General features: G+C 44.2%; 1 protein-coding gene across 5 annotated transcripts; it reads right to left on the bottom strand.

The window, feature by feature from the left end:
- Nucleotides 1-6: 6 nt before the first annotated feature.
- On the bottom strand, nucleotides 7-26672 carry POU2AF1 (POU class 2 homeobox associating factor 1). Of its 5 annotated transcripts, XM_027772869.1 has the most exons (6): nucleotides 26425-26672; nucleotides 20372-20425; nucleotides 5052-5182; nucleotides 4484-4526; nucleotides 4135-4400; nucleotides 7-1322 (listed from the first exon to the last, which is right to left on the bottom strand). In XM_027772869.1, the coding sequence occupies exons 1-6, from the start codon at nucleotides 26438-26440 to the stop codon at nucleotides 1008-1010; spliced, it is 825 nt and encodes a 274-aa protein (XP_027628670.1). In that variant the 5' UTR covers nucleotides 26441-26672; the 3' UTR covers nucleotides 7-1007. The 5 variants fall into 5 exon arrangements, with proteins under 5 accessions (XP_027628670.1, XP_006151033.1, XP_027628668.1 ...); XM_006150971.3 differs by lacking the exon at nucleotides 20372-20425 and having other exon boundaries at nucleotides 26425-26664; XM_027772867.1 differs by lacking the exons at nucleotides 20372-20425; nucleotides 26425-26672 and adding an exon at nucleotides 10472-10803.
- Between the last annotated feature and the right edge of the window lie 1073 nt (nucleotides 26673-27745).

Genomic DNA, 27745 nt, shown 5'->3' on the forward strand with positions numbered 1-27745 from the left:
CTTGGTTCACTCATGTTAACAGAGGGTCTGGAGGTGGGACTAACAAAGCCAGACAGGACACTCATTCTGTTCTCATATGCGCAGCCTCCTTTGCAAGTATCCTCCAGGAGAGCTGCAAAACTAACTATTAAAGCAATTTTTTTAAGTGTGTTGTCCTTCTTAATAATCAAATAATTTGGAGCTAAATCATTCTTCAGCCTTCGTCCTCTCCTCGTAAAACCCAATCTCTCCCTCCCCGCACTGTTCTCCAACCACAAACATACAACGTTCCCATCCCTTCTCTTTCCTCTCCCTCCTGTTACTGACCTGCCCCTACTCTCCCTGGTGTTCTTCCCCCCAACACACACACACACACATCACTACTCTCAGCCTCAGGCCTTGAGAGTCTGTAAGCCTAGTAAATCTGGCCAACGCTGAGAAGAGCAAACAAAGGAGTGACTGTGGGAACTGACAGCTCAAGGACTCTGGCACTGGGTCTGCCCTTGGCTGCCTCTCTTGGGAGGTGCTGGCAGGTGGGTCTGCCCATGGGGCACCCCATACATCTCAAAGCGACAAAGGTATAACTGGCTCTGAGACAGTTCAGTAGGACTACTGCTCCCAGAAGCAGTGAGCACTGGGAAGAAAGGGCTTCTTCCAAGGAAGAAGACATGGCAGAAAATGTGGAAAGAGCACCTGAGTCACATGTAACACTTGACATGAAATAGTCTCTAAAATTCCTATAATTTCTCCCAGAAGGGAACTGAACTGAAAAAAGAAAAATATAATAGAGAAGAGGAGAAGAAAGAGAGGGAGGAAGGAACGAAGAGAGGGATGACGGACGGACGGACGGAAGGAAGGAAGAAAGGAAGGAAGGAAGGAAGGAAGGAAGGAAGGAAGGAAGGAAGGAAAGAAGGATCGAGCTAAAATTTTAGTTTTGGGTAAAAGATATATTTATAAAATGGCTATTTCAAACAGGCTTGTTTGTAATTCCCAGTTTGGGGGAATATGCTTTCAGATGCAAGCCGACCCTAGAAGCCTTCCACGGAGAGAGTGTGGTTGAGTGCGTAGGCATCACTATCTTCTTCCTCCAAAAGCAGCTTGTCAATGGTCAGGGAATTGATGGCTCTCCTGGGGTCTTCCATGTCCTGAAGGACTGGTTCGGGGATGGAGATGGGAAGCTGGACAAACTGGGGCCCAGGCAGGGCTGGGGCAGGAGGCTGGTACTGCAGGGTGGAGGTGGGCAGCGTGGAAAGGGGCTGAGGCCACGGGAAGTAGGTAAGGGGTGCTTGGTGCTCTGGGCCCTCCAGCTGGGGCCCCACCGTGGGAGTGGCGGCACTTCTCGTCTGTGATGGAGAAACACAGAACCCAGGGTTAGCAGTCCTGGGATGGCCACCCACCCATCCTTGACCTCACAGGGCTCCATAATTCCCGCCTTAAACTCTGCCTTTTTCTGGTTTCTTCAAGTGGCTCCACCTCCTCTTGCTGAAAGCCTTCCCCAAGGAAGCCAGACAAACGTCCACTGTGTCCCTCACTCTGTCACATACTAGCTTTATGTCCTTGCTCACACTACTTCCCCACTCAGAGGCCTCATTTTCTTGCACCTATAATATAGGGTAGAATGGTAATGAAATCATAGGGCTGAGTGAATTAGAAACAGCTTTCCTGGTGTCCCTAAATATAAGATGCATCCTAATTTCAGAGTTCTTAAAATGTGGGAAAATATATATATATATATGAATCTTAAGTCTATAAAACACATATTAAAGAATCAGCTTATCACACAGCCTGGTAGCTGTCTTGAAGGTGGTTGCTGTCCTGCCCAGGACAATTCATAAAGACAGTCCTGGCTCTGCACAGCAGCTTTGGCACCCTAAGGTCCCTGTGGGGTGGGGCGTGAGAGTGCCATCAGCTTCCACCCTCTGGTGGTGACCAGCATAGAGAAGTCCTGCCATACTTGAGGTGGAGAAGGCACTGCTTGGTCAGTGAACTTGCCATGCCTTCCTGTTGCTGCCTGTCCTTCCATATCTTCATGATCCTCTGTCTCTGAGCTGGGCTCTGTGGCTCTCCCACCTCAACAGCCCCCATGACCTGACCAGGGTCAGGGTCATTCTCCCACATCATCTACAAACCATACCTTGTCACCTGCACAGCAACTACCCTCACAACCCTCAGATGAAGTCTATGGGGGAGACAGAGCCCGGAAGCTCACTCTTCATTCCTATTGAGGAAAGAGGGTGAGGAGGAAGGGATCTGCACAGGCTGACATGAGAGGCCAGACTCCCTGGCCCCCTTACCGTCCCTGTCATAGCTCTCTCCAGTTGCCATTGTATTGAGAGTAAGCTGTTGGGGTCATTAAAGCAGAACGTTTCTCAGTCTTTTGAGAATTGTGTTATAATGCAGATTCTGGTACAGGAGGCCCAGGGCGGAGCCCAGACTCTGCACCGCTAATCAGATCTCCGGCAGCTACCAGAAGTACAATTGGAATCACAACGCTTTAAGGTGTTGTTCCAAATAATGATGGAACTCGAAGAGATCTCCACAGCCTTTGACATCCAGACTGACATGTGCGTTCCACCACAACACAACACACTCTCCTTTGACTTAAGTCACTGGTTCCCCCCAACCCTGAGACCAGACAGACTCTGAGAAAACCTTATAATTTGCAATATTTCAAAAATCCAAATGGAAATCCTACATTGTCAAGCCATAAACAGGTCAACTACAACAACAGGATTTTTTTTTTTTTTTTTTTTCCTAGGGGTAGAATTACAACCACCCAGAGCAACAACAGACCTTATCTCTGCTGATCAGGGGTGCTGACTGATAGCTCTACCCAGCTTTGATGAGTTAATTTACAAAATGGAAAAACAAATCAATTATTTCTTAATAAATACAGTTTGTTTGATACACAGAACCTTTCAAAGCAAAAGTGGGGGATGATGAAAGAGGATACATAGCGAAAGGAATTCTTGGTAATGAAATGTCTGGGAACCATTTTGCCCTCGTTCCTCCACCTCTACCTCCACCCCCACTTCAGGCCCCCTGATATGGAAATGAGATGTCTGGGAGAGGTGCTGAATTAATTCCTTCCCCATCATCCGGGCCCACAATTAGATTGCTGGGTAGCCAGGTAGGCAAGGGTAGGAGGCTCCTGCAGGCCTTGCCTGGAAGGTGTTCAGAGGCAGGGGGCAAGTGCATCAGGATGACACTGCACTCTGGAGGGGGAACTCTTCCTCCCATAGTTGCCCTAAACTGAGCTGGATACAACTGCAACTATAGGCCTTTTTTCCCCTAAACACTTAAGAGATTCCCATTCCTCTGGCCAAACAGGTACCATTTACCTAAAATTATTTCTCTTCCTCCAACCCTAGAAGAGCAGGTCCTTCCTGTCCTTTCTGGCACTTGAAGGTGGTCCTTGGGTAAGGTTGTTGGCAGACTTTGGTACAATAATGATAACTACCATTTATTGAGTGCTTTCTGTACGGCGGGAACTGTGCTACACCCTTCACATCCATTGGATCCTGACAACCCTCTTCCAGGTATTCCCTTTTTATAGATGAGGTCACTGAGGCACAGAGAGATTAAGTCATTAAGCCTAGGATCATATAACTAGCAAGTGAAGAGGCTGGGATTTGAACACAGGCAATCTGACACTAGACATAGAAATTTAATCAAACAAAAAACCTACAGGTAGATCTGAAACCATCAAAAACAATTTCCTGAAGAGTTGTATGAACTGTTTCTCAGCCTAGAAATCTGGTAGATCCCATTGTAAAGTTAAGGATCACTCCTTAAGTTATCTGAACAGAAAGGAAAGGTTGACTCTGGCAGGAGACTTCAAGCACATATCACCTAGTAGGCTATTTACTAAAAATTTCAACTCAAAACCAAGACTCACTGTTCACAGGGCAATTAAAGCAGGAGAAAATTTTCCTACCCTTGAGGAGCATAAGGCATGACAAGAGCAGTGGCGAGACCCTTGTAGAAGATGTTTTAGGGCCATAGGAGTAAGACCAGGCCTCTCTGGAGGCTGGCTGAGGGCATAGAGGACCCAACTGCTCTGGAATCAGGAGTAAGGAAGATGGGAGGAAGTCAGCTCTGGTTCCAAAGGGTGCCCTCAGCACAGGTAGTGAAGCTCTGCCTTGCGTGACATACCGTGACATTAGTGATGAGTGGCGGGGAGGCATAGGTCAGCACTGAGGAGGGCCCCACAACCGTGTAGCTGGGGCACACGGGCTGCACATACATGTCGGCTGAGTAGGGGCAACTGACAGCTTCATGGGGCACATACTCCGTGTAGGGCGTCCATGGAGCCAAGGGCTGGAGGGTGGCTGGGGCAGGTTGGGAGAGCCAGCCAGCACACAGGGCCCCCTCTTCTGTCACTGTGGAAGCAGAGACCTCCATGTCAAGGCAGGAAGGACCTGTTGGAAGAAGGAAATTAAAGAACTGCAGGTACCATCCAGAAGAGGGCAAGGAGGAAACCAGGGCTGTAGGGAGCTCTTACCCACTGTGGTGTAGGTCGCCAGGGGCTGATGGGGCAGCACCACCTACAGAGGGAACGAGAAGACCAGGATGGGCAGTTAGCCCTCTCCAACCAGCCCTTTTTGAAGATTCACCCAGAGAACCCCAGGCAGGAGGGTCGAGGGTAAGAACCTCCCCTGCTAGGACAAAGCGTCCTACCTTATAACCTAACCATCACCACGTACACTTTCAAGAAATTTGTGTTTCCATTTGGCAAGAAGGCCATGCACACTTAAGGACTGGCATCTCCCTCTTCTAAGAGGGGGAGCCCCCAAGTCACACCAGGGTATGTGAATTGTTTGCTCATTCAGGTCTTGACAACAGCTTTGCTCAATGGGCCAATCCGGCCCTCGCTCCCAGCATTCATTCCACTTCAAAGAGCCACAACTTGTTCTACCCCGGGTCCTTCTCCATACAGCCATCACCACTTAACTTGCTGCCTACATGACCCTGATGAGTATCCCATGGAGCAAGAAAGTATACCCCTATCTGATCCCTTTGGCCACCCCTCACCCCCCACACACACTCTCTAGCCACAGCAGTGTCCTCACCGCAGTAGGTGCCACGGCTGCCCCGCTGCTGGCATGGCCACGCTTCCTCCTCAGCAGTTCCTTCACTGGCTCCTTCACACGGACGCCCTGGTATGGCCGTGGTGGAGCGGGGGCTTGTTCAGAAGCTGTAGCTGTGAAAAACAATTAAAAACAATGTCACTGGAGTCCATGGTCTTAGACAAGGCCCCACCCCAAAGTGCCCACTATCTCAAGGACCTGCCTACGTCCCTAAATTGTCCTTGAACACAGAGGACCACATGAGAAATCCCAGAATATTTCTCCCCATATTGTCACTCTTCCTGCCACCAAGCCTTTTATGGTTCCCATCCACCCCAACAAGTGAAGTCTGGTTCCTTAATCTAGCATTAAAAGGTCTTCACATTGGGATTGGAACCCATATTTCTAACCATTTTCCACACTAACTGATAAATAAACCCTGACTCCAGCCAGAATATGTGCCCTGCATTCACCCCCTTCATCTTCACTTGAGATGTTCCATGCTCAAAATTCCCTCTCACCTCTCTCAGCCTCTTGGTTCTTTCTGACCAAGGCTAGTGCAACTCTCCTGCCTGACCTCTGCAGCCCATGAAATTTCTACATCCTGCAACCTCTCAAACACTTCCACATCTGAGTAGTGTCATCACAGGTGGCAGCAGAGGATGGCAGTAAGGGCAGAAACTCTGAAGCAAATAGCATAGACTTCAAATCTTTCCCTGCCACAATCTAGCGGTGTGACCCTGGGTAAATCATTAAATCTTTCTGTACCTCCTAACTTGCAATTTCTTTATCAAAAAGGAATGTTGTGAGGAATCTCCTGACATAGTAAATAGGAAGAATAGTATATGCTTCATATAAGATCAGATACAGAGTGGGCCAGCACGTAGTGTGGTGGTTAAGGCATTGGGTCCCACATGGTCAATTCTGTCATTCAAGTCCTGGACCCAGGACTGAAAAACACACCATGCATGTATGCGTGCATACCCAAAATCCTGAGAGAAGAATGGAGGAGGACGATTGTGGTGTACCCAACCTTTCTGGGGAAAGAAAGGGTGTGATTTGTCATTTCTTCCTCTTTCTGTATCTCTTTGAAAAGTACATTCACCCGTGACAAATATCTTTTTCTGCCATTCAAGTCCTGGACCCAGGACTGAAAAACACACCATGCATGTATGCGTGCATACCCAAAATCCTGAGAGAAGAATGGAGGAGGACGATTGTGGTGTACCCAACCTTTCTGGGGAAAGAAAGGGTGTGATTTGTCATTTCTTCCTCTTTCTGTATCTCTTTGAAAAGTACATTCACCCGTGACAAATATCTTTTAAAAAATCAGATAGAATAGGCATTCAATAAATTTTTTATCTGCTATGTAATGATTAGTTATCCTTTTTTGTTGTAAATTTCTTATGATCCCAGCTAGATTATAGCCTTCCCAAAGTGAGATATTGTACCTTATTTCTCTGTATCCTCCTAACTGGCATGTCCATAAAGCTCAGCAGTTATTTGTTGCATAATTGATGGAGTGATTCTTCAGAAGGTGCTTCCTTTTGCCTTCCCTTCAGCTCTCCTAGACCTTCAGGATGAATGTGCTAAAGCCAATGGCTCCCAGGTTCTCTATGTCTCCTAAGACATGCTACAAATCCCCATTAGTGAGCCATGTATCCTGAGGTCAGAGGGTGTCCACCCTGCTATTTAGAGAAGGTTGCTTCTCCCTCTTGTCATCAAAGCCAGACACCAAAGCAGGGCCCTTCCTGGCCTGGAAAAGCAAGCCAAAAATAGCCATAGCTGAGCAGTAAACAACCTGCCCACCCAGGCAGCCAGTGGTCTAGGCCCTAGGCCCTTGGACTGCAGGCCCAAGTCAACCAAGCACAGTGAGAAGCACTAGCCCTAAGGACTACTCACATGGGGAGCCCATTATCATCCACTGATAAGGGCCTCCGGAGACCTGGGCTCTGAATCAAAGGCCCGGAAGCCTGAGTATCTTTTAAACCCGGATCTACAATGCTGTCTTGGCTGAACTTTGTTCAGTAAATACCCTCTGATAAGGCCCCACACCTGACTGGACTCCAGACCTCCTTTGGGATTTAGACACAACTAGGGAGAGGTCTCAAAGCCCAACAGGCAGGAAGAATCCTGGTCACAGGCAGCAGGAAGAGACCGGTGAGCCCCAGAGACAGATGATGTGGAATCAGGCATCCTAGCATCTTAGGCTAGACTTGAGACCCAACTGCTAAGGCCCCTAACCTGGCCACATAGCAGAACCAACCAGAGAGTGATGCAAAATACAGATTCTCAGGTCCTATTCCCAGGGTCTGTTTCTGGGATGTTAATATGGGTTTAGGAATCTATGTGGATAAAAATCCCATTGGTAATTCTGAAGATCTGCCAGGATTAGAACCATTCATAACTTATCACCAATTTAACATAGCATTTCCCTATAACATCTTTTTTTTTTTTTTTTGGTAGGGGGGGAGGTTTTTGCTACAGGGCATGTGCGCTCACTAGAAAGACAGAGTTAGAGAGATAGAAAGGGAGAAATCACTCCCCGGGGGGATTGGTCATGCCATAATCCCTTCTCTTCCATTCTCCTCTTAGGATCTTGGGCACACGTGCACCCGCACCCAGTGTGAATTTAAGCCACCAGGTCCAGGACTTGAACCACGGTCGACTACATGGGAATCCAATGACATAGCCATCATGCCAACTGCTGGTCCCATCCCTATAACATCTTGATAGAAGGTTAATTATCTTCGTTTTAGCTTCCCCTGTCATAAATGGGATCTCCACCAGTACTCACACATTCTTTCAAATTTCTAAGCACTAGGAACATAGCACTAAGCAAGATGTTGTTGCCTCTGGCCAGTGGATCTTGCAGTCTAAGCATGGAACTTGATTTCTTCAGCTATTTCGTAATGATACATTTCAACCCCTAGCCATCATTTGCCGCTTCCACTCTGCTAGGTGATGCCCTGTGCTGATCACAGACCCAAGGTGAGGGGCACCTACACCTCCCCACCTTTCACTGCTTCTCAGCTCTGTTCACAGTCGTACCGCTCCACCTACGCAGATCCCCAATTGGGTTTCTGACTATTCCTCAGACATCAAATGCAGGCTGTAGCATTGTGTGCTCAGGAAAAATCTGTGGGATGGGCTTACTTGGAGTTCCAAGCACTGAGGTCACCCTCAACTCAGCTTTGAGATGAGAAATGCTCAGTCCCACAGCACACATCTCAGACCAGATCACAGACAGGTTTATGGCCTCCCCTCCCCTCTGATTTGCATGTACACTTCTGGGGAAGGGCCCAGAAGCCTTCCAGTTCTACGCCCTCCCAGGAAGTGGACACACCACACACTTGGCTTGGAAAGAGACCAGCTGAGCACTTCCAGGATTTTGTCAAGCCAGGGCTTCCTGCCTCTCGCTGTTTTTAAAAAATCAATGAACAAAGAAGGCTTAGGGGAGGGGCAGCGAGCAGAGGGTATCATCCTCTAATGTCTGGACTTCCTAGAACTCACAATATCAACAGGTGTGCCCTGGCACAACAGGTCACATGGGGAGCAATTTCTAAGTCTCCATCTCTTCCAATTGCAGTTGCAGAACCCCCGCAGCTCTCAAGGGTCTCCTGACTGCCTGCCAATGTGTCCACATCCAGCTGCCAAGGAATCCTGTAAGTGATGCTGACCAGGGAGGCAAGAGTGAGGGTGCTTCTCACAGTGTCTTTGCAATATTCATGAAACAGCAGAATCTGAAGCCCCAGGACGATTTTCAGAGAAGCCCAACAGCCAAGTGTGAAATACTGGCAAGTAGAAAATTCACAGTTGGTGCCTTTCATACTGACCTATATGAAGCAACAATAAATATTCCTCTTTTTTTGAGAGATTTTTTTTTTTCCCTATAGGGCACATGCGCTCACCAGAAAGAAAGAGAGAGAAAGAGAGATAGAAAGTGAGAAATCACTCTTCAGGGGGGATGGCCACACCGCAATCCCTTCTCCTCCATTCTCTTCTCAGGATCTTGGGCACACATGCATACACGCCTGGCATACACGCCCGGAGTTTAAGCCACCGGGTCCAGGACTCAAACAGCGGTCAGCTACATGGGAGTTCAGCGACATAGCCATTATGCTAACTGCTGGTCCCAACAACAAACAGTTCTAATGCCACATTAAAATTGGAAAGAGGAAAAGAAGTGTGTCTGAAATCATGATTGCATTACCTTGGGGCTTCTGGATTGTTAAATTGAACTAACTTTAAAACAACTCAACTGGAATACTTAAAATAAAAAAAAATTTAAGTGTTAAAATAGTTGCTTAAAATAATAAAAAAGAATATTCAAAGAAAGTAAAATAGGAGCTAGAAATAATAATACACCAGCAGAGAAGGTGAAAATCCATTTTCCCAAAATATAGTTGACAAGAGATATTAATAACTCCCAATCCAAACCAGCAGCCCCAGGTAGCATATCCTTAAAGCCTGAAGCTTTCTCACCATTTATCCTGCAGTCTGAAGGCCCTTTCAATCTCCTGTGAGCATCCAAGAGTCTATCACTGAGAAAAATATTTCTTCCTAAATATAAGCCTCTCAGTCCTCTTTGGGAATTTCCTTTTTCATCATACTGCCTTTCCATCTCACGTAGAAGTCAGTTGCCAATGGGGTTTGAGAAAGAAAAAAAAAAATGCTTCATTTACAGAAAAACCTATGAATTTGACCCCAATGAGGGCTTCCCTTTTCCAAAATGAGCAATGAAAAATCTGAACATAGAAAAAGTCAGCAGAGAATATTTCAGTTCCCCCTGAAGATCACAAAAATAAGAGCTCTGCAGCTGCTGTTCCACTAGAGTGCAGAGCATGACAGAGTTGAGCTAACTGGTCACCTCCGACAGGGCCCTGGCTGCATATGGGCATGTGTACTTGCTTTGCACCAAGCTCTAAGGGAACATATGGATTCTACTGATTTAAATAAACATGGCACTAGTTCCTTGTAGAAGGCATGATAAAATATAACTGAGAAAATATGCAAAACAGCGGTCAGCTACATGGGAGTTCAGCGACATAGCCATTATGCTAACTGCTGGTCCCAACAACAAACAGTTCTAATTCCACATTAAAATTGGAAAGAGGAAAAGAAGTGTGTCTGAAATCATGATTGCATTACCTTGGGGCTTCTGGATTGTTAAATTGAACTAACTTTAAAACAACTCAACTGGAATACTTAAAATAAAAAAAAATTTAAGTGTTAAAATAGTTGCTTAAAATAATAAAAAAGAATATTCAAAGAAAGTAAAATAGGAGCTAGAAATAATAATACACCAGCAGAGAAGGTGAAAATCCATTTTCCCAAAATATAGTTGACAAGAGATATTAATAACTCCCAATCCAAACCAGCAGCCCCAGGTAGCATATCCTTAAAGCCTGAAGCTTTCTCACCATTTATCCTGCAGTCTGAAGGCCCTTTCAATCTCCTGTGAGCATCCAAGAGTCTATCACTGAGAAAAATATTTCTTCCTAAATATAAGCCTCTCAGTCCTCTTTGGGAATTTCCTTTTTCATCATACTGCCTTTCCATCTCACGTAGAAGTCAGTTGCCAATGGGGTTTGAGAAAGAAAAAAAAAAATGCTTCATTTACAGAAAAACCTATGAATTTGACCCCAATGAGGGCTTCCCTTTTCCAAAATGAGCAATGAAAAATCTGAACATAGAAAAAGTCAGCAGAGAATATTTCAGTTCCCCCTGAAGATCACAAAAATAAGAGCTCTGCAGCTGCTGTTCCACTAGAGTGCAGAGCATGACAGAGTTGAGCTAACTGGTCACCTCCGACAGGGCCCTGGCTGCATATGGGCATGTGTACTTGCTTTGCACCAAGCTCTAAGGGAACATATGGATTCTACTGATTTAAATAAACATGGCACTAGTTCCTTGTAGAAGGCATGATAAAATATAACTGAGAAAATATGCAAAATTATCAGTACTTATTTATTTAGTGGCTCCATAGAAACTACATTCATCCCTCAGGGCAGAAGCTACTCAGCTAAGGAGCAAGGTCCCTCCTAATGACTCTAAGTGGAGCTGATACCCAGTCATTGTTCACTGGTCACTTCTCTTCCAAGGCAGCATTGAAAGAGCCCAGGTCAAATAGGCATTCACTCCCTAAGACAGTTTCCAAGGCACTCTTGAGAGAAGACTTTCTCCTTGTCATTGCTCACTTGCGATTTCCCACGAACCGCCAGGGCCAGGCAGCAGGTTGGACAACAGTTAAGAAATCTGTTCTAATAACTAGGTGGAACCCAGAATAAGCATGAATTTCCATCACAAGAGCCAGAGAGAAGAAACCTATCCGACTCACTTGACAATCTCTTCTGTCAAAAGCTCTTTCCATTCACAACTGACAGGTTGAACCTCAAGACTGCAGCCATATAAGGATTAGCCATTTAAAGATTCCTATCCCAGAAGGACATGTGACTTACTATCAACTGTGACATGTTGTTGATCACTCCAGGCAATCACTGGAGTGATATTATTTATTATTGCTGTTGCTCAATTATGCCCCTGTACAGGTGAATGGATTGAAAAACTGTGGCACATATACTCTATGGAATTCTATTCAGCCATAAAAAACAACAAAACCCTGACTTTGACAGAAAATGGAAGAATATGGAAGAATTACTGCTGAGTGAAGCAAGCCAGGTATGAAGGAGAGACATTGTATGTCCCCACTTAATATATACCGAGTGTCCGCACTCTATGACTGAAACTGACGGGCTAAACAATGTACAAACTCAAGAGATGGGTGTGAATGTCAGATGTGGTGTGTGTGGAGGAGAGGGGTCTGGGGAAGGACATTTGGAGGAGGAATACGGAGACAGTGCATTGTCGGGATAGGGAGGTAGTGTTGTTACATTTTAATAAACTGAAATGGGGAGAAATGTTCATATATGAAATGTTCACTTTCTAAGTTGAATGTATAAAAAATGTAAATAGATAAAAATTAAAAATAAAACAATTATTTTCTGTTGCTCAATCTACAGTATTTTAAATCACACATATATGAGAGAGAAATACAAATAATTATAACAAAACCAAAAACAAACTCAACAGTAAACGCTCAAGTTAGCAAAATTGCCCAAGCTTCTAACTAAAAGCAAAGTCACAAAAGTTCCGGACATTTTTTTACTTCAAAGCAAAGTATCTTGTTTATGTTCCTGGCCTAAGATAGCTGAGGACTTCAAAACATCAGCTTAGGCCAGCTAAACGATTATTCACATTCTGAACTGAAACACTGATGTGGTGCTCTTCTTACGATGAAGACCAAAGTTTTTAAATTTGTTCTTTCCATTCCTGGACAAGGGCTGACTTTTTTCCCCCTAAACAGGAAAAAAGAACATGGGCCTTAACAAAGCTTAGACTTGACACACTATGGAAAGGCTTTCCCATCCAATTTGCACTAGATTGTAGTTTACTTTTTTTTTTTAAGTATAAGCCAACAAAGAGTTCCCATATGCAGGTAAACTGGGGCTTTCCAGTCACTAATGTTTAAACTGAAAAGGCCTTGCAGCCAAGAAATAGAGACACATCACTTATATATTGTAGCAATCCAAATAACGTCCAGGGCAGAGGAGGAGAAGACAGATGGAGAAAAAAGTAGCTTTAAAGAAGGTATTTTGAAGATAGGAAAGACAGCGAGACCTCAACTGAATTATGACTTTATGTTGCTTATAGGGATGCTGGGATGGCCAAGGAGTAAGCTGTGGTGTTCCTGATTGGTAAATTGAGATGTCTCTACCAGGAGATCATAAGGATGGTAGCTGACCCCATGTTTGCTGATCTGGTCAGAGAAGGAAAGGGAATAGTCAGTGACATTTCCTCTCCCTGTGTCCCCATTCCTTCCCATCAGCCCCACAGAGCTCACTCATCAATCATGGGAAACTTTCAAGTAGGGGCTCAATTACTTAGAACTTTCCCAGACCTATGCAGGCCAAAAGTACTGGAGAGATTAGCTTGAAAAAGAGGTACCATAGGAGAAGTCTCTAATTATGTTTGGGGTGACTGAAAAGGATTTTTCTGTCAGAACCACAGAGCCTCAGAGTAAAAGGGCTAAAAGCTAAGCCATCTCCATTTAAAGGAAACCATAACCAGTAAGGAATAGACGCCTAGTCTGATCATAGAGTGAGTCCTCTCAAGTTATGTTAGCCAATTTTCCTATAACCCACCTCTATCCACTAAGGTCCAAAGATGGAAGCACCTCAGGATTAACTAGGTTGTCCCAAAAGTTCTGTATCTCTTACCCCATGACCTCAGGTGAGGTCAGAAAAGGCTCCAAATGCAAGAACCTTCTATGTGGTAGTGGACCATGGATGTTTTACTTCAAGCACTACTGCCCAGGCATCTGCACCTTCCACATCACTGAACCTTCTGCTGTACTAGCAGAACACAGAAGACTGTTGGATCTTGCTCTACTCCCAGAGATAGTACCAGCACGATGTCTCTTCTTTATGTAGACTTGGGTACGTTGAATGAATGGGTGGTGAAGGTTCATGTGTTTCTTGGTTACAATCTTAACTCCAAAATAACTACCCTCTATTTGCATGATGTTCTGTGGTTCAGAGCCTTTGACATAAATGATTTCATGAGAAGCCTCACCACAACCTCTAAAATAGGGATTCCTCTCCCCCTTCCTTCTATTACAGATGAGGAAAGTGGTGCTCAGTTCTTCAGACTTGCCCAAGAAGTACACTTGTGAATAACAGGGTCATAAACTAAACCTAGCTCTCATGAGTCCAAGAACAGTCCATTTCTGCTTCACTATCCACCTCTTCCCTGCCCAGGGAAGGTCAGGTTGTTTCTCTGAATGATACTGGAGGTCAGTCACCAAATGGTCCCAGCCTAATTTAATCCTTCCTTCCTCCAGTTGGAGTCTGGGCTGGAAATAAAACAGGGATCCCATCTTCTTTGATTGCCAATTCTCCTAAGAAATGACATTTCTCAGCTGAGAGAGAAGAAAGCAGTCCACAAGAAACTTGCTGGCAGTCTTCTCACATGAGGAATGACGAGAACTGAGAGACTCAGACAATTCCCCGCAAGGTTTTATTTTTGGTACTTTTGACTGAAATGACAGTGGTCAGGTCCACCTGAGAAACCAGCTGCATCTGGCTGCCTTTTACAGAAACTGGGGTTACCAGAGCAGAAAGGGTTCCCATCTCAGATACACAAGGTCCCAGGGTAGGGGACAAGACCAGGAGACCTCTGGCTGAGCTTTCATAGACTAAGTCTTGCTAAGCACAGTAGACCAGGTCTCTGGCCTCATAAGGAGGAGGAAGGAAGCTTATAATTTAGTCTTAAGGCATATATTGGCTACAGTCAAATTGCACAAGCAAACCTAGAATTACAAACCATGAGAGAGCTACATCTGCCTCAGAACTAATGAGGTTCCAGCTTATTTGGTTAGTTTTCACCTCCACTTGAGTAAGGATGGAATGAGCAGCAAATTATGGGCCCTGGTCTATGGAGACTATATAAACAGGAAAGTGGCAAGAGCACAACTATTTCATCTCCATTGCAGAGATAGTCTGGGGTCGAAAGTTCATGCCACACCATTGATATGAACCTCATCCAAGATATTCAAAGTGGCAAGTCCTGGGTGAGCCCCGAGGATGTCCCACCAACTGTCTTATCCTATCTTGGGTAATTAGCCAACCAGGAGAAGACCATTCCCAGGAACTCATTCTAAGAAGGAATCAGCTGTCTTTAGAAGTATTATACTGAGTGTCAAGTGTAATTTCCCAAGATTCAAATTTGAAATGGACTTTGAGCCAAGCTAGAGCTGCCTTTGAGAATGTCATAACTTGCCTTTATCTAAGGGTAGACTTATTTCAACTGGGAGAGGAAAAAGGACTCAAAGAAACTAAAATCCTTGGTACTGAAAAGCAGTGAGGTATGGTCTGGAAGTCAGGCAGATCTGCGATAGTCTGGAAAGTCTGCTATAGTGTTTACCACCTGTGTTGTCCTTGGCATATCACATCTCCTTTGTGTGCTTTAGTTTTCCCATCTGCAAAATGAGTATAATATCCATGAGTATAATATCCATCTCAAGGAGTTATCACAAGGATTTTATGAGATCAACACAGTAAACACCTGGTGCCGAACAGATGGCTATTTTCTTTAATCTCGAGCATGGCTCGTCTCTCATCAGAAGAAGTAGCCTTGGTTCATTGGCTCTAACTTACCCCATCCTGATGTATCCTGATACTAAATATCTCTATCTGCACCAGACCTAGGACTTTCTGCTGCCTGCTTGTCTCAATCTACCTGGAAGTCATCCCTTGGGAACCTGGACCTGACGATCCCAAACAGTAGGATAGCCCTCTTTAGGAAATGGGGAGGCCAATGATGTTGCAGAGAGACCAATCAAAGACCTCCCTTATAGACAACAATCCTGGATAGAAGACATCAAAACACTGGTGTCGACCTTTTGGAAAGATATCATAAACTAACCTGAAGATTTCTTTCTTCAGAAGTCATGAGGGAATTAGGTTTGTAGTAGATTCAAGGTTTTTTGGTTTTTGTTTTTTTGTTTTTAAGAGAGACTTTTGCGGGAACCAGCAGTTAGCATAATGGCTATGTCGCTGGACTCCCACGTAGTCGACCGCAGTTTGCGTCCCGGACCCGGTGGCTTAAAACTCACGCCGGGCACATGTGCCTGCGTGCCAAGATCCCGAGAGGAGAATGGAGGAGAAGGGACTGCAGCGTGACCATCCCCCCTGGGGGGTGATTTCTCACTTTCTGTCTCTCCGTCTCTCTCTGTCTGTCTGGCAAGTGCACGAGCTCTATAGCAAAAATCTCTCAAAAAAAAAAAAAAGAGAGAGAGAGAGCCTTTTGCTATCAGGTGCATGTGTCCAACAGAGAGACAGAGACAGAGAGGTAGAAAGCAAGAAATAACCCTGCAGGGGAAATGGCCTCACCACAATCTCTTCTCCTCCATTCTCCTTTCGGGATTTTGGGCACACATGGACACGTGCCTGGTCAAAGTTTCAAGTTGGCAAGTCTAGGGCTCAAACCACAGTGGACTACGTGATAGTCCAGCGATGTAACCATTACGCCATCTGCTGGTCACTAGATTTGACTTTTTAAAGGATGACTCCAGGAATGAATATCTTGAAGATATTTGAGTGGCAGCAATTAAGAGGCAAATGGTAGTAAGATGGCATGTATGGACAGGGACACAGCTATGGCTAAGGCTGTAGTTGACTGCGGTTCAAGTCCCAGACCTGGTGGCTTAAACTCATGCCGGGCACGTGTGTCTGCGTGCCCAAGATTCTGATAGGAGAATGGAGGAGAAGGGATTACGGCGTGGCCATGACCCCTGGGAGGGGGGGTGATTTCTCGCTTTCTGTCTCTCTCTCTCTGTCTTTCTGGTGAGCGCATGCACCCTATAGCAAAAACCTCTTCAAAAAAAAAAAAAAAAGAAGAAAGAAAGCCTACCCTTCTTAAGTGCCCACCCAAAATCTACTGGAAAGCAACACCATGGTGAGAGATTGAGCAGAAGATGTGGACACATTTCTCCTTAACAGACCTGAATCTAGAATTACTTGTCTAATCTAATACAAGAAAAACCTGTAGTGAGGTGGCTAGAAACCCAATTATTTGTTCCTTGATTTAAGCAATACCTGTATTTTGGATTTTCAAGACTGAATTGAATCTTACAAAAGAAGAAACTTTTCCTGATTCCCTGAGGTAAGGACCATTTCCTTGGAGGATGAACTTTGCATTCCCCAGCATCAGTGATGTAGCCGGTGTCAGATCTGACTGTCCAAATCCAAGGCTCATGGTGGCTGGGGTTGTAGCCTACATGAGTGAGAGTAGCCCTGAGAAAGGAGTCATGATGAGAGACATCACTGCCAGTCAAAATGAGCCTTATGGCTAATTTTCAAGTTTACTAATCGATGGTCTTCATGATGTGGGGGGAGTCCCTTATGAAGGACACTGGCAATCAGAGGCAGTTGTTAGAATATCAAACCAGGAAAAGCAATCACTTGGTTAATTTTTGAGGAATTCACTCTCCTCCTTATTCACAAGAGACTCGTAGAAACTGAAAATACGATTTTCATAGTTTCAAAACTTCATGAAGACCAGTATAACGTACTTTGCGACAGCTCACTTGGTCAATCAAGAACTTAGACCAGCTATCAGGGATCTTGCTGTGAAGAGGGATGGATTTGTCCAGGTGTAGGCATTCAATCTGTGATCTGAAGAGCCCTACAATGCAATTATGGTACCTGCAGGTGTCAAACAAGTGAAGATCACATGAAAATCCAGGGATGAAAATCTCTGAGCAGCCAGAGCTCTGGCTATCCGCCCTCCACACCACCAAACTGCTCCATTTTAATTTTTATGTTAGGGTTCTCTGGTAGGTTTGGTTTGAATAACCTAGTTTGTGACATAAATATTGCAGACATCACCCTAGATATTCTTGGATTTTCCTCCTAATGCTAATATTTTATGTCCTAAGATGCATCTACATGCCTCAGAACCTAAGCAAGAATATCAGTGACCCTTAGGATCTATATCTAGTACCGTATGTTCGTGACACATTCCCTTATTCCATCTCCCCCTCCATTCTGCTGAAGATTATTTATTTTATTGGCTTATTTCTCTAACTGGAAGGAATTCAATTATTGTATGGATTTATGGATGGATGTGTGCATGTATGGGAAGATGCACAGATGGGTGATTTTCCTCCTACACCTTTCTTTCCTATATTGGATGGCTTTCACCCACCATTAAAATTTACTATTTTCTTTTTTTTTTCTTTTTTTTCTGTGTGTGTGGCGGGGGAGAGGTTTTTGCTATAGGGCACGTGCACTTGCCAGAGAGACAGAGAGATAGAAAGCAAGAAATCACCCCCCAGAGGGGATGGCCATGCCACAATCCCTTCTCCTCCATTCTCCTCTCAGGATCTTGGGCACGCACGCACATGCACCCAGCGTGAGTTTAAGCCACCAGGTCCGGGATTCAAACCGCGGTCGACTACATGGGAGTCCAGCGACATAGCCATTATGCTAACTGCTGGTCCCAAAATTTACTCCTATTTTCATCTCTTTTGCCTCCCTCCTTTCCTTTTTTCTCCTATCTCCTCAGCATTTCTCAGTCCTAGAAAGCTTTAACAATCTCTATGCTCTTCCTCTCTTCCAATAAAGTGTATGACTCTTTCTAGTGGATTAAAAAGTCAATTTTTCTTAAGGGTGGTCAGACATTTTTGGTCCCAACACCTGGTCTGAGAATGATTCTTGGGCTACCAGCTCTTCCCAGAAAGTGGTGCTAATGAAACCATTACTATAAAAAGGAGGCAGCACATTGTTGTTTCAGTTTTCGGTATCATGTGTGCTATTTCTTGCATATTTCAAGTGTCATTCTCATCACAACTAGATTATAAACACCTCAGTCCAATCTTGTGAATTAAGAAAACAAATACAGTTTGCCAGTCAGTACGAGCCTTACAGTCATCCTGCCTTATAAGGTTGGTAGGAAAATCAAATATGAACCCTGATTACTAACCCCAGTACACATTACAAAACTGGAAATATGTGCTTTGCCATTTCACAAGAAATGCAGAACTCAGAGGCCATATGAATTGTAACTATAATTAGCCTGCATAGCCCTTGCTTCAGAGGTAGAATGAGACAGAATGGGAAAATAAGTGTAGTAACTAATATTTATAAGTATTTATAATAATAGTAACTAATAGTAGTAACTAATATTTATTAAGTATTTACTCAATGTCAAGAATAGTATTAAACACCTACCCCAATCATATGAAGTAAGAGCCACATCCTTGGTGTATAGATAAGGAAATGACAGCAGAAAGAGTCAAAGGGACTTGCCAGCACCACAACCATTGAGACAAACCTAGGACTCAAGGCCCAGTCTCAGTGGGGCACTGGATAGCATACTGGACTGTAATGCTGGAAGTCCCATGGCTGATCATGGGGTTGGATCCTTGACCCAGTTGATATAAAACATCCACAGTATGTGTACATGGGTGTCCAAGATCCGGGGAAGCTAGAGAGCTAGGAGAAGAGGACCACAAAATTATGAGACCTCGTCAAGGGTGTCGCTCTCTTTCATGTGTGTGTACTCAAATACTGTATTATGAATCAACTAAATAAACTTCAAAATAAAAACCAAAACATCTAGGACTCAAACTTGAATCTGTCTGCTCCAGAAGCTAAGCTTTAAGCTACTACAAGCAAAGAAAGAATAGAGATGCCATTCTCTTACTCAAAATAAAACCCTACTCTGTATCTCGCTCTCCACATTTAACCTGCATGCATGCGCACACACACAATGATGTGAAGGACTTTTCCAAAGTCTAGAAAGTTAAGAATGAAGAAAGCACCAAGACTGGAGTCTTGGCTCCCAGCACGGGCTGTCACACATAGTTGAAGCCTAAGATGAACACATCAAAAACAAGTTCTCAGAGTATGGACAGCCATCTAGAGGCTAGTGCACTTCACTTGGCCATTGATTCTTTATCCAACCTGTAGCACCTGTGCTTTTTATCAAGAGAACCTCCTACACTCTGTGAGATGCACACTCTACAGACAAAGAGACAGGATAGTTTAGCAAGTCAATACTGGGGTCTAGTTCAGATGCATTTCACTGTGAGGGTGAACTGCCTAATCTTCCAACTTCAGTTTCCTCATCTACAAAATGTACCTACTTCATGGAGTTTTTAATGAGGATTAAATGAGGTAATACATTGAAAACGTGGCCTTTTCCTTCCTAACAACCCCTGCATTACAGAGGGTGGCAATGTGCCCAGTTACACAAGAACACTTTTCTCCCTTGTTGATAGGAGTGCCCATTGGATGTCAGCAGAAGTTGAAGGGAAGGTCAATGATCTTTGTGCTGTTCCCTTTTCTTCTTCTTCCCTGTCTAGAGATGTAATGAAGATCACAGACGTGATGATTAGAGTTGCAGTGACAACTGTGAAGAAATCTTCAAGACAAAAGCCACATGCCAAGCACAGCTGACTAGAAAGACAAAGGAGCCTGACATTGTTGGCACTATGGAGAAGCCATCCAATCCTGAACAGCCAACTAAGACTTTCTTAAATGTGAAAGAAAGTATATCACTATCTTATTTAAAACTGTAAATTCAGGTCTCTTCAGGAATAGCCAAATGTAATACAAACTAAACCAATAGCACATCTCATACATTGCATGACACCCAATAAGTACTCAATACCCCAGAGCTGTTATGTATCACTATGCAAAGGAATGACCAGATTCTGCTCATAGTAGCGTAATCCCCAAAGGTAAACTACAACTCACCAATTTCCACCTGCAGGTCAATAGCTCTCAGCCTTGACTGCACTTCAGAATTACCTGGAAAGCATTTGAAAACACCAATGCCCACAGCACTTTAATTAAGTATCAATGTTTCTTAAATCTCCCCATAGCATTTCAATATGTAGCCAAAGTTGAAAAACACTGCTCTAAGCAGAGGTAAAATGCCTTATATTACATTATGGACTCATTGTTTAAAACATGCTTTAATTTTTATAAACACTAAGAAAAACTCAGCAATTAGAGCGGGAGAAAAAAATCTCAAATTCAATCTCCTTGCCCTTAGCTGGGAAAAAGCAAACTCCATTTCATAGCTGAAACATTTGAGATCCAAAGTGACTTAGGCAAGATGGCTTGCTGAAGACCCCACACCTGGTTATGTGTAGAATGGAAAGTGAAATCCGTATCTCTTGACTGTGAGAACAACGCCTTATCCACATTATCACACGGTCAGGGCACGAAGCTTTCAGAAAGGTGTACCCACAACCCAGGCAGGCCCACTCTTGTCAAAAATGAGAAAACTAGAGTATTGCTAAATATTTTATAAAGGTTAGAATTATGTTAATGATCATAATCCATTAGCCAACTTTGATTAGGTCACAGTGAGAAATTGGTGGATTTCTTTATTTAGTGGAAAAATAAACTATTTTCAAAAGAAATCAGAAGGGCTAAAAATCTGATATACTTATTTCATGATGAGAAAGTTAAAAGCAAACTTTTACAGGACTTCTTAGTGAAATAAATGTCTACATATTTAATGAACAAATGTAGACAACCTTGATTTTTCTTGTGTGTGTGTGTGTGTGTGTGTGTGTGTGTGTGTGTGTGTTCCTCTCAGAAAGAATAGATGTGCCAGTGAGAACAGAAAGAGAACTTTCAATATTTCTGACTCCGAAATTTTTTGGTTTGGAGGGGCAAGAATTTGGTATTTTCTTGAGTAAATAGAGGGAGAAGAAAATAAAGTATCCAATTGCTCTTTTATCAACTAAATCTGTGTGCCTAGTAGGGTGTGTGACCCTTATTTTACCTATAAAAGGTACATTCAAATGTGTCTCTTTTGAATTCTACTTGTCCTTAACAGTAAGAACCACAAAATTAATAGATAACTTGGTAAGAAGTAAAGGTGCTTATTAAGCTCATTAAATAATCAAAAACTATAACACAAAATAGAAATATTAGACGTTGTTCCTAGACCTAAGTTACTTGTTAAAAGTGTGCTGAATTTATGCAGGAGATGGAGTTCCAAAAATCATATATTACATATTTTATCTTTGTCTTTAAAATGTTGACTGTTTAGTGGAACCCTCGAACAAATCCTAAGAACAGAGTCCTATGTTAACAAGAATTTTGAGACCTAATTCAACTGTCTGCTAAACCTCTGCTCTGTTCAAGTTGTCTAAAAGCAAAGACATATCCATGCCTTCGTAATCTGATAATAACTATTTACTATTCCTAAGGTGGCTCCTTGGGCAGTTTTGTAAAGACATACTAAGGCCAAGTCTGTGAGATAACAAGACAAGCAGCCAGTTCAAAGAAAATCAGTTAAGCCTGCTTTTCGTTATCATGTAGATCCTTTCCTAACACCAACAATGAAATATCCAATTTATTTGTTTTCCAGCGAGAGCGAGCGGTGTTGAGCTTATTATAATCCATTCTACCGTCTTTTATATGAAGAAGTACAATCAAATTAATTTTGGCACTGTACACATTGTTTAATGAGTTAACTACACACTTTATCTGCCATTGGTATCGACGTTGTGTAACCTCAGGACACTGCTTAAGGAATAAATGCCTGAAGTCCTAATCAAATCATCTTAGACCAGAGGTCAGCAAGCTCTTTTCTATAGTGGCCACATTGTAAACATTTTTAGGCCTTGCATGCAGATTCTGTACAACTACTCAACTCTGCCACTGTAGCAAAAACAGCCCTACACAATATGCAAATAATAGGCACAGCTGTGTTCCAATAAAACTTTATTTACAAAAACATGACTTTTTTTTTTTTTTTTTTTTTTTGACACACAGGTCATATTTGCAGGCTCCTGATTTAGACCCTTGGAGGACTTTGCAAGATCCTATCACCCACGAACACTTGACTGTGGCTTTTCAGCTATTCTAATTGAAGTGAGAAAAATTTTTTTAGAGAAAATATTTTAAAGAATTATTTTATTGGGGACCAGCAGGTGGCATGGTGGTTAAGGTGCTGGACACTCCCACATGGCTGACCACGGTTCAAGTCCCAGACCTGGTAGCTTGCTTTCTCACTTCCCCTCTTTCTCTCTGTGTGTCTCTCTCTGTCAAAATAGAGATAAATTAATGAATAAATAAAATTTAATAAAGAATTATTTTTTAAAAAAAGAATTATTTTATTTAACTTTATTTATTTTAATTTGACCAGAGAGGGACAGAGGGAGAGAGAAAGGGTAAGTGAGAGAGCAAGCTACCAGGTCCAGGACTTGAACTGCGGTCAGCCATGTGGAAGTCCAGTGCCCTTAACCACCATGCCACCTGCCAGCCCCTAGAGATTTTTACTATAGGGCATGTGCGCTCACTGGAGAGACAGAGATAGACAGAAAGAAAGAAATCACCTCCCCCCAGGAGGGAGGCCATGCCACAATCCTTTCTCCTTCATTCTCCTCTTGGGATCTTGGGCACACATGCACACATGCCTGGTATGAGTTTGAAAGCACTGGGTCTGGGACTCGAACCGTGGTTGACTAAGTGGGTGTAAAATTACAAACCCATTACACCATCTGCTGATCCCTCAAAGTGAGGACATTTGATACAGCCCTGATCACTGAAGATGAGTCCACAGGAGGTGTACATGAGGTATCCAGGTACTCATCTCTGGTCACTATCACTACTTATCAGGAAACTAGACATCACTTTATTGACATTCTCTACTTTAATTCTCACCAAATTTTGTGAGGTAGGCATTAGAATTCTCATTTTCCAGGTTTTCAAGATGTGAGAAGGTGAAATATCAATAATTAAGTTTCAGAGCCAATTTTCAAGCTCAGACCTGTCTCACTCCAATGCTCACACGGTTTCTATGGTGCTGTCACTCGTTGGCGTGGATGCTAGTTTTTCACATCTGTATGAGGCCAGCAGGACAAGTACAGAACCCTGGGAGAGTCTGCAGGTGGACTGACTTCCTTATCTAATTGGCCAATGGAGCAAACTGCAAATCCATGGTTGCGGCTTGCAGATCCCGTCCTCTCTGTGCCAGGAGTTCTGAGCTTTGTCACGCTATCCTCTGATGGTAACCAAAGTCCACATCCACATTAGTCCACAAGCCAGAGTCACGGACCAGGCAGGGAGGAGGCCACATTTACAAAGTAAATGTTTTCTTAACCCTTTCCAGAACCTAGTAGTACAGTCATTTCAGCTCATGCCTGGAGGGTGTTTTCTGAAAAAAGAAAGTGCCTCTTCAGCACTCTTGGTGTCTGATTTCAAACCCTGCCTTTCCATCTGGTGATTCTAAGTGGGCTGCTGCTGCTGCCCTGTTTTTACTAGTTTTCCCACAGGGTTTACTCACCAGCTGCCCTCAGTACCACAAACTTAGGTCCAAGGTAAGGGGATGGGCTCAGTTCCTGGGGCTTTTCCTCATTTCCTCTACGGCTCCAAAGGACAGTTAAAGAGAATATTGATTCGTATTCATCTGAACACGTAGAAACACACCCCACAGTTAGTCCACTGGCAGCTTACAATATGGTCTCCCTTATGATGGAATTGTGCCATATCGGCTGGCTTCCAGGGTGCAAAACAGGAAGCATGCCCCCGCCCCAGCATCCCCTTTTTAAAAAGCTGTTCCCCTCTTAGGAGGCATTAGAAAAGACAAAATGTAGTGTGTAATCACAGGGACAAATATGGCAGCCTGAGGATCTGAGGAAGCAACTCATATCCCAGATTTTAACACAGGAGCACAGCAATGATCATTTCAGTGGTGCCATAGCCTACTGAGGGTAACTCTGTGAAGTGGATATTAATGTTTAATCCCATTTTATGTATGAGAAGCTTAAGGACTGAAAGAAAGGAAAGTGCCTTGCTCATATAAGGTAGGAGCTGAGGCAGAACTCCCTCCAGGAGTTCTGGAATGAACCCCCAAACCCAAATTATTCAGCTTTAAGTGAAAGAAAAGAAGGATGCTTAAGATCTACTGGAAAAGATGATGCCCAGCTGCCCTCAATCACATGGCCCTCTCATGTGTGAGCTGCCATTCCCTCCTGAAAAACAGGGTCTTACACCAATCTTCCTTTGGTAGAAGTTGCATACCACCCATACTAGAATGTTCTTCTCTTGGAAAGAGTCCATAATCCTAAAACCCAAATTAAATGTCATATCTTTTTATTTTAAAAAATATATCTTGGGGCCGATATGTGGTGTGGTGGTTAAGACTGCTGGACTCCCACATGGCCAACCATGGTTTGAGTCCTGGACCTGGCGGCTTGCTTTCTTACTTTTCCTCTCTCTTCCTCTCTCACGCTGTCCCTCTCTGGTCAAATTAAAATAAATAAAGTTAAATAAAATAATTATTTAAAAAATATATTTGTTGCTAATATCAAACAATGATGAGACTTTATAATCTGAGAAATTTTGAAATCCCTCCTCTGTAATTACATGTTAACTAGCTCAGTTCCAAAGAATTTACACATAAAATAAAGGAACCTATAAACTGGTGATTAAATGACTGCAAGTCACATTACAATCAATAAAGATATGTTTTGGGGCCTGTACGTCACATAGTGGTTAAGGTACTCTGCTCCCACATGGCTGACCATGGTTCAAGTCTTGTACCTGGCAGCTTGAAAAATCAAGCCAGGTGCATGTGCCTGCATGCCTAAAATTCCAGGAAGAGAATGAGGGAAAAGGGATTGTGGTGTGACCATCCCATGGGGTGTGGTGGGGTGTGTGTGTGTGGGGGGGGGTGATTTCTCAGTTTTCCTCTGTCTCTCTCCGGCGAGCACACACATGCACTCTATGGCAAAAACCTTAAAAATAAATAAATAAATAAAGTTATGGTTTCAGGACTTTAAAGATACAGTAGAAAATATCATTTTGTAAATTAAATGAACACTCTCTAATTTATGTTTTTCTGTCAATTAAGGTTCTCTTATATTAGGTTTGCTTGAGGTAGGTTGTGCCTGGATTAACTAAAAGGCATTTTAAAGAAATAAGTACCTTCCAAATAAAGAGTAATTTTTAGTAATACTTTCTGCTTGAGGAAGTATAGAACTGAGCCCCAATAAGGTTCCCCCCTCAAGATGCTGTGGAGTTGACTTTGTTTACCTCATGAGAGGAATGTTACAGATAATCTCTATGATTTCAGTTATTACTATCACATTTCTCTGTTCAGTCCACACAATGGAAAATAAAGTTCATAGTTGTTCTTTCCAGCTTCAGGGATAAAAATCAAGGTCAAAGAGAAACATGCTGCCCCTTTGCAGTGCGACACACAGCCTTGCCACAGAACGGGGAAAAGAATGACAAGCGGCAAAAAAGCAAAGCTGGCAAAGACACTTCACAAAACCAGGTCTCCGGCTCGTCCCATGCATCCTCAGGAGCGAATCACGCCTTTGGCAGAAAGCTCAGCCAGAAACAGGCCCACAGAATTACACGACAGGCTGAAGAGTTCACAGAAATAAAAGTTCATAAAAATAAAGCCCCTCATGTAAAGAATTGCCCAGCTTCCCCCTCCCAGTCGAAAACCCACACCACATCTGGCTTTTGTTTGGTGAATCATAAACTGCCCTTTCTACACCACAGTGATTCATGCACAGAAGCAGAGATGATGAACCGTCCCACCTTGGAACACTCGTTCGTTCCCCTCCAACCTGGAAAATCAGCATCACCTCTGACAGGTTGGTTTCTCCACCAGGCTCTATCTCGCCCACCTGAGGCCCCTCCCAGCTCTGCCGGCCTGGGGCGCAGATCCTGTGGCCCCTCACCACCAGCAGCTGCCCATTTCAGGCTGGCTACCATCTGCCAGCCTCTGCCCGGGCTTACTTGGCTCTGACAGCCACGGCCAAGCCACTTACGTTTCTGCCAGAGCATGGCCTGTGACAGGATGTTGCCTTTTCTCTTTGAAGCAGACAGTTTGGCTTCTTAGTGTGAGACCTGGGTGTGCTTTCCTCCACTGGAGCCACTGCTGCTCTGAAGCTGTTTCCTCGGCGTTTTAAAGGCCCAGGTTCCCGCTGGCTGCGTGGGGCTGCGTCATCACATCCTCCCACCTCAGGCACGGGTGCGCTTTCTCTTCAGCCTCGCTGCCTGCCACCCCACTGTGCGCACCCTCAGAGGCCCACTGGCTGCAGAGTGCTTCAAGCACAGAGCCAGCCAGCTGCGAATGAACACACCACAGCACAGGAGGCCAAGGGCATTCGCAATGGCCCACAGTGCTGTGTGCCCTGTGTGTGTCGGTGTGAAGGTGTGTACGAGCGTGAACCATGTGGGTACTACGTACTGTCGGACCTCTTCACACCAGTGGTAAGTCCAGAAGACCCTCGGACAACGCTGGGCTCTCCCCGGCACCCCCTCGGGCCTCTACACCACCAGGACATTGACAGGCTCAGCCCGCCATGGGCACCCACTGAACAGGAAATGCGATTCCCAGGGGTCACTGGTTCTCAACAGGGGAGGAAACACCTGTCTTCTCTTCAAGCCTCACTAAACAACCTTCTTATTCTTTTAATATTGCTTTTCTGTTTATTCCATTTTGAAATACAACAGCCCCGCCCCTTGCCCCCAGCCACCGCCAAAATGGCAAAGTCTCAAGTGCTTAACTATGGGGGACACTGGTTCTAATGGTCAATATGCCCACAGAGAAAGAGGCCAGATCCCTCAGGGAGGAGAGAAGATGCCCATGGTTGAGCTGGGGCTGGCTTCTCAAAGGGGACTTATGGGCTCAGTTGAATAGAGCCCACCGACGTAACAGGAAGCTTCTCTAAAGAAAAGCAACGGGTTCACCACCTGGTAGTGCATGGAACTTAGGCTGCAGGCTCCTGCCAGCTTGGAGGCCTCTGCCACTGTGTATTTGAGGCCCACATCCTTAGACTCCATTGACCCAAGCAGTCTGGGGTCAAGACCACTCAGCTAGGGTCCCCTAAAGCAGGTCTGGTGCCTGGCCAAAGTGCCCCCATACTGCTTCACAGGCACCTCACACAACCCAGATTTGATCGTGCCATCGTCCAGTTTAAAAAACATTCACAGGCCAGACAGTAGTGCAACTGGACTCGCGTGGAAGGTCCTGGCTAGACACCCCAGGACCTCTCTCTACACGCATAAAGCACACATACATGTTTGTGATCTAGGCTGGCTTGGGAGGCGCAGTGGCATGAAGACTTTGTTGGGAGTGCCTGCCTC

This window comes from Tupaia chinensis, unplaced genomic scaffold, assembly GCF_000334495.1.
Source record: "Tupaia chinensis unplaced genomic scaffold, TupChi_1.0 Scaffold000311_2, whole genome shotgun sequence".
NCBI lineage: Eukaryota > Metazoa > Chordata > Mammalia > Scandentia > Tupaiidae > Tupaia > Tupaia belangeri.

Coding starts and splice junctions, on each gene's coding strand:
- POU2AF1 (XM_027772867.1), bottom strand. CDS start 10,610: ATGGAAAGGCAGTATGATGAAAAAGGAAATTCCCAAAGAGGACTGAGA. Junction 5,183..10,471: donor TTCAGACTGCAGGATAAATG/GTGAGAAAGCTT, acceptor TGTTTTTCACAG/CTACAGCTTCTGAACAAGCC. Junction 4,401..4,483: donor GGCGACCTACACCACAGTGG/GTAAGAGCTCCC, acceptor TTCTTCCAACAG/GTCCTTCCTGCCTTGACATG.